The sequence below is a fragment of the Oenanthe melanoleuca genome, chromosome 13, assembly GCF_029582105.1.
Source record: "Oenanthe melanoleuca isolate GR-GAL-2019-014 chromosome 13, OMel1.0, whole genome shotgun sequence".
Lineage (NCBI taxonomy): Eukaryota > Metazoa > Chordata > Aves > Passeriformes > Muscicapidae > Oenanthe > Oenanthe melanoleuca.
In genome coordinates, this window is record NC_079347.1 from 11,437,389 (window position 1) to 11,444,523 (window position 7,135).

The 7,135-nt window shown below is 40.8% G+C and overlaps 1 protein-coding gene across 1 annotated transcript in view; it reads left to right on the plus strand.

The window, feature by feature from the left end:
* The window catches only part of TRPC7 (transient receptor potential cation channel subfamily C member 7), a 63,554-nt gene extending 57,004 nt beyond the window's left edge, over nucleotides 1-6,550 (plus strand). The window contains exons 10-13 of the mRNA XM_056502697.1: nucleotides 2,517-2,597; nucleotides 4,264-4,317; nucleotides 5,598-5,673; nucleotides 6,408-6,550. Coding sequence (XP_056358672.1) covers nucleotides 2,517-2,597; nucleotides 4,264-4,317; nucleotides 5,598-5,673; nucleotides 6,408-6,550 — 354 coding nt within the window. The remainder of the gene's footprint in view (nucleotides 1-2,516; nucleotides 2,598-4,263; nucleotides 4,318-5,597; nucleotides 5,674-6,407) is intronic.
* Nucleotides 6,551-7,135: the final 585 nt, after the last annotated feature.

A 7,135-nucleotide genomic window follows, 5' to 3' on the forward strand; every position in this document is an offset into this window, starting at 1 on the left:
AGGAGAGAACAGGGGACACTCTACCTGAGATGTGTGCAGCCCACACTCAGCTGTAACCTTGAAAGAGAGATTGAGGAGAAGGGAAGGAAAGATGGAGGAGGCTTTGCAGAATTTGGCTTTGGGACATGTAAGCTGCTTTAAGGTCTGCCTGGATGCCTTGGAGGAGCAAACAACTGAGCCATCCAGCCCAAAGTGAGCCATCCAGCCCATAGTGAGCCATCCAATCCATAGTGAGCCATCCAATCCATAGTGATCCATCCAATCCATAGTGTGACATCTAATCCATAGTGAGCCATCCAATCCATAGTGATCCATCCAATCCATAGTGAGCCATCCAATCCATAGTGAGCCATCCAGCCCATAGTGTCCATAGTGAGCCACCCAATCCATAGTGAGCCATCCAATCCATAGTGAGCCACCCAATCCATAGTGAGCCATCCAATCCATAGTGAGCCACCCAATCCATAGTGAGCCATCCAGCCCATAGTGAGCCATCCAATCCATAGTGGCCCATAGTGAGCCATCCAATCCATAGTGAGCCATCCAATCCATAGTGAGCCATCCAATCCATAGTGGCCCATAGTGAGCCATCCAGCCCATAGTGAGCCATCCAATCCATAGTGAGCCATCCAATCCATAGTGATCCATCCAATCCATAGTGAGCCATCCAGCCCATAGTGAGCCATCCAATCCATAGTGAGCCATCCAGCCCATAGTGAGCCATCCAATCCATAGTGAGCCATCCAATCCATAGTGAGCCATCCAGCCCATAGTGAGCCATCCAATCCATAGTGATCCATCCAATCCATAGTGAGCCATCCAATCCATAGTGAGCCATCCAGCCCTGGTGAGACATCCAGCTCATAGTGAGCCATCCAATCCAAAGTGAGCCATCCAATCCATAGTGAGCCATCCAGCCCATAGTGAGCCATCTAATCCATAGTGAGCCATCCAATCCATAGTGAGCCATCCAGCCCATAGTGAGCCATCCAATCCATAGTGAGCCATCCAGCCCATAGTGAGCCATCCAATCCATAGTGAGCCATCCAATCCATAGTGAGCCATCCAGCCCTTGTGAGACTTTCAGCTCCAGCCAATCCCATGGCCTCCAAAGAGAATCATCCATCCTCCCAGGATTCTGTGAGAATTGCTCAGGTCTGGTGTTCACCCAGCACTTAAATTGAAGGGAGAAATCCATGGGGTTTACTCCATAGTGTCAAATAATTTAATCACCAATTGCCAAGATAGACAAGAACGCCTACACATTCATTTAATACTGCTATTGATTGCTGGAAGGACCACTAAAACAGTGAAGTCTCAAAATGAAATAATTGTTTCTCCTTTAACTACCTCAAATAGTGATTTGAAAATGTTTTTAAAATGTTATTTGGATCAGACTGCATTAAGCTCACTTTGTTTGAAATTTAATTTCTCCTTCAAAGCCTAAAACAAAGTAATAAAATTTTCGCTAAGCCTCTCCTTCCCCAAGCCAAATGAGTGAAAGTGTCTGGCTTGCCCTTTATCATGGAACTCATGCAAAATTCATATTTTCCATGGCTTTAGCATGAACAATTAATACTATCAGTCATATCTTGCTTGCCTATTAATCAATTGTTCACATATCATCTTTAAGAGTCTCTGTAAGCTCATGACACATCTGATGAGTAAGAACATTTTTTTAAAAATTACATTACTACTTCAGACTTTTAATCTAATCATTATAAACATCATGTTTTGAAAGAAAAAAAAATAATCAGGATCTCTGGTTCAGCCAGGGAAGAAAAGCCCTCAACCAGCATCTCCCCTCTACATACAATTGCACACAGGTGCAAAAGTCTATGATATTTATTCCTCTGAATAAGTGATTTTTTTTTTTTTTTTTTTTTTTTTTTTTTTTTTTGTTAGTATTGGACCAAAAACCTCAGATGTGGGTTGCAGTCGAAGAAACCTCCAACAAATATTGTGTGTAGTGCCGAGAAAATTCTCCTTGGAGGCTTCTAGAGCAGTGATGCCACTGATAAAAATAAAATGGTCTATTTAAGTAATACATATTTTTCTTGAGCCAAAAGAAGTAGCAAAGGATACTGCTGTTTTAAAAGGACCAGTGAAAATAGATTGTGTTTCAGAATTTGGTTTCATGTCACAATCTTTTTCTTTCCAAATACAAGTAGTTATCTTTCCTAAGTGGCGTTCTAAATTGATAAACATCAGTCTCATTAAGATAAAATTATTTTGTGCCTCTGAACACCTTATTGTCTAAAATTTGTGTGTGAATGCCATTTCTGTCTAGATGATTTAGAATCTAGATTTTTCCATTAATTTGTGTAATTTTTTTTTTTTTTTTTGTTTCTTGTGTGTTTTTTGCTTTGTTTGTTTGTCTTGGCCTGAATGTTCTGGCTTTTACTGTACTGTACATAGACCAGTTTCCTACTGTTTTTCTAAAGCTTAGCTTGAGGTTGTCTGGGTATAAGAAGCTATCATTGATTTAATCATATCATGATGTTTTATAATTTCAGAAAGTTCGTTTTCACTCTAGCATTCAAAACACAGAGAGTTTTTCTGGGAAGAACGCTTACAGCAAGCCCACAAGATACCAGGTAATCTCAGCATGAAAGCAGGAGCCAAGGAGAGGTCTGTCAGTGCCCAGATCTTTCCTGCAAGAAAAATCGATGCTGCCCTGGGATGCCCCAGGCTGGGGCACTGGCACAGGCTTGGGCTGGGGCGTTTTGGGAACAAGGGCAGCCTGTACCCCATGGAAATCAGCATGGTGTTAGCATTTGTCATGCTAATTAATTCCACTGGAGGATGTTTAACTTAACACACAGACATCACCCAGCTTTTTCTCCTCTCATCTTGTATTGACAGCATTTCATTTCCCAAGGCTCAGAATCATCTCTCCAGCTGCTGCATTAACATTTGCATGTGCTTCTTCTGGCAGTGGGTCGTCCTGCCAAGCTAAACCTGCCATGTGCTATGGTTCAGAACCCCCATGTGGCTGCAGAGGTGGCACAGGGAACCACAACTGTCTGTCCAGCATGAGTGTTGTGCCAGCAGATGTGTCATTTCTTGTGCAGACGTGTCCTAGGGCAATATGATAAACAGAATGTGCCCCGCAGGATTTTTCCTTCTTTTTTAACATAAAGTGAAAAGGACTCTGATGGCAAGTGATGTGTCTGAATGGACAGCCATTAAAGACAGATGAAGAAAATAATAGTTAAACTGGCCAAAATGTGCAGTGGTAATTCTAGAAGTAGTTTATCTTGTGTTGGTACAGCTTCCAGCATAATGGGCTCCCAAGCTGTTCAGAAGACCAGTAAGAAATTTCTACTGGTTTTAAAATTTTCAGGCTTTTCTGTCACAATAGGAGGGGTGTCAAAAGATATAGGTTAGAAATGGGATATATTCACTCTGGCATCTGGAGTTAGTTGTCTTGATTCCATCAAAGGAAAAGGGATGAGAGATTGTGTCCTGCTCAAAGTGGCATTTCAGCACTTCTGACACGTTCCCATCCATTCAAACCCACAGGTGATGTGTCAGCCTCTGCTGGACTGGCTCCCTTCCTGTACCTATTATTTCTCAATGAGACCACCCAGTGTTTGTGGTAAATTAGACCCTTATTTCCAATATTGAAAAAGCCAAAGGTGAAAAATAGATAGAAAAATATAAGTAGCTGTTATTTTGTTTTAACAATGCCAGGTTTGTCTTCAAACTACCTTAGAACATTTTAGTTGCTGCAGGAAGAAATTGCCCAAATAGTATAAGGAGAATGTAATAGTCTTGATTACCTAAACATAGAGAAGGAGGAACAGTGTGATAATCTGGCTGGCAAGCTTTTCTGCAACTGGGAAAACCTTTGAAGCAGTTTCTTCTTGCTGAACTTTTTTTCTTTAGCAGTGTTTATTGAATTATGTATCTCCAGTCTCTGCTGTCTGTGTACTTAAGACTACATATGGACAGTGTTCTAGAGGGATAACAAAAATATAAACATGCAATATTTTGAAAAGCATGAGGAGCAAGTGAACACAGATGTTATGATTTGGAAATAAACTAGTCCAGGAAAAATGATGCCTTTATCAAAAAGAATATGGGAACTGGTGTAAAGAGAGGTTATGTATAATTTTTTTCCAGGTAATAAGAACCTGTGCTCTGATTCCTTGTTTTAGTCTAAATTTCCTCTGACTTCTGCTCTGGAAAATATTACTTATTTTTGGATCCAGGATTTCCCTACTTTCCCCAAACATTACTTCATTTATGTTTTCTCAGGTGACAACCCTACCTCCCTCTGGATTCTACTACCTTGGCCATCTCCAACACAGCGTACGTGCACTGTGCCTCATCTCTGTTGCCTTAGTGACTCACCTGCTTAGCCAGATGCCTCTGACATACAAGGACAGTCTTAGTCATCCCATATTCCATGGCTGCATGACCTATACTAATGACTGGAACCTTCTTTGATCTTCACAAGCCTTTTGCCAGAATGCTTATTTGGCTACTCAGAAAAAAGAGCAGGTGTACTGTTTTCTTAATCCATATTTCACACCCTTTGTAGCATTTTTCAGATGTTCCAAGCAAAGACATGATTGGTCTGTGAAGTGAGCCCATGCTGGGAGAGGCTTCTCCTTTAACACTGGACATCTGGTCAATCAAAGACACTGAGCTCTCCTGTGTTTGCAGAGGATGTATCTAAATCCTGTCTCTGAGAGAGCAGTTCTTTTTATGTTTATATATTTTTATTCCTTTTTTCCTTTATGGGTTTTTATTATGGGATTTTTTTCCCCCATTGGAGTGTCTTTTCTGCAGTGAAGATGAGGCCATCAGCTTTACCACAGCATGCAGCCCATGATTGCCAAAGTTACTTTCCTTCTAGATAAATGGAACTGGGACATTCTGGGAACAATAGCACATTGCAAGCTCATATACATAGCCATCATCTATTTCCAAATGTACTCTTCCTTACTGTCAATCATCTTCCATTTTTTAAGTTTACTTGGCTCTATATTTTTCACCATACATGTCTCTTAAAATCCACCATTTCCATAAGAAACTTTTCTAACCTAAGCCAAGCTCCCCACCTTTGTTCAGACTCTCTTTTCTCTGTCCTTCTCTAAATTTATTTTCTCTTAAAAACCTAATGACAAGGCTAACAGTCTTTCTGTGAACCTCGGGTCAGCTGCATTGTGAGCGAGTTTGCTAATATCATTAATTAACCACTTATTTCCTTCTGTAAAGTACTATTAGACAGCAACATGCTAAAAGAAGGCTCTGGAACCCATTTCCTTAGCTTTATATTGGATCATCTGTGTTTTCTTTCTGCCTGTGGGATATGCCCTACATTCACATGCATCCCACAAAGTACCCCAAAGTACTTCATTTGTGGGGTCGTGATTGAGTGGCTGCCAACCAACTACATAGTACAATGCTCTTAATATAAAATGTAAAATGTAAAATAAATGGGGAAATAATAATAATAATAATAATAATAATAATAATAATAATAATAATAATATTCCTAGTGAAACCAGATGTTTGAATTGCTCATAATAGGCCTGGAATGTGGTCAGTCTCCCAGTAAAGGAGTGTTTCTGTTCTCCTTTCAGAAGATAATGAAGCGCCTGATTAAGCGCTACGTGCTGAAGGCTCAGGTTGACCGGGAGAACGACGAGGTCAATGAAGGCAAGTGGAATTTTATAATTGATCCACCTCATGAGCATGTGCTGTTATTGCTGCTGATCTGGCCAGTACAAGGGTTGAGCTTAGTTAAGACCCTCTCTAGAGAGAGGCTGCTCGTGCTCACACTCAGGTGAGCAGTGCTGACTCTGAGACGCCCTAGTGCCCTTGAAATTTCAGGTCCTTATTTTTCCTCAGCAGAACACACATCTCACAGGATCTTCACCCTGCCCTACTCACCCTTGTGTTCTAAATCCCCTTCATTTACAACCACTGGGGTATTGCCAACACCCAACCTTACCCTGGTGTCTACATAAAGCATTTTCTGGCTGCACTGCCCAGGCCTGCCCCAAGGACTGTTTTGAATGGGATCCAAATTCATATTGCTGTGGTGGCATGTGGGATTTGTGAGCAGATGGAAAAGAACCTCTAATACTCTTAACTGCTACCCTCCTGCAAATACCCTATGTGGGTGGAGATCAATTTGTGGAGAGAGAACAAATTTGAGAAAGGAACATGAACTCTCCACACATATTTGCTGTTGCTGCTGGTACCACTACTGCAAGTACAGGTTATTCCTTTTAAGTACAGATATTAAGTGTGTAACACAGGGAGATCAAATGCAGCTCCACACACATTCCTGACCAAACACACTGAAATTATTGCTCTCTCAGTTCTTGGAACCATAGGGATTGCTAACTTGGTTCAGTAGAGCTAACAAGAACATTTTCCTCTTTCAGGAGAACTTAAAGAAATCAAACAAGATATTTCCAGTCTCCGCTATGAACTCTTAGAGGAAAAGTCCCAAGCTACTGGTGAGCTGGCAAAACTAATACAGCAGCTGAGTGACAAGTTTGGGAGGACCTTAAATAAGGACATTTGATGGTGAATACAGAGAAAGACAACTTGTTTTCTAAATATTGTTAATTCTCAACCAGCATCTTAGGAGGGCAAAAAACAAGTGAAAGATGGGTACTGCAAACTCAGCTTTTGCTGACAAGCAAGTGTTAGTAGGAGCATTTTGCTTTTCTCCTGCACTTGGTGAGTGACCAGTTAAATCTTTTCTGATACAGAAGTGACTTAATGGTAAAAATCTATGCCCTTTGACATCAGAAACAGATGCACCATAGAGAAGGCATCTCCAATTAAAGGCAAAAAAAGCCAGATCTTCATTCTTCTGACTCCAGAGAAGATAATGTAACTGTGCTCCTTAACACCAACAGAGTCTGTACTGACCAGAAATGGGTGAAGTCTGAAGAAAAAAATGTGCCAAGCATATTCCCTGCAATTTTTTTTCATTCCTATTCTTGGGTCTGTACTCTTCTTTTATGTTTACATTGGCAACCCTGAACAGAATTTTGATCAGCACTGTGGCTAATGAAAAACTAATGAGAAATCATCTGTTGATGTGACCAAGGCAGTGAACAACAAGTAGACACTGACAGCACTGGAAAAATGAAATCAAGCT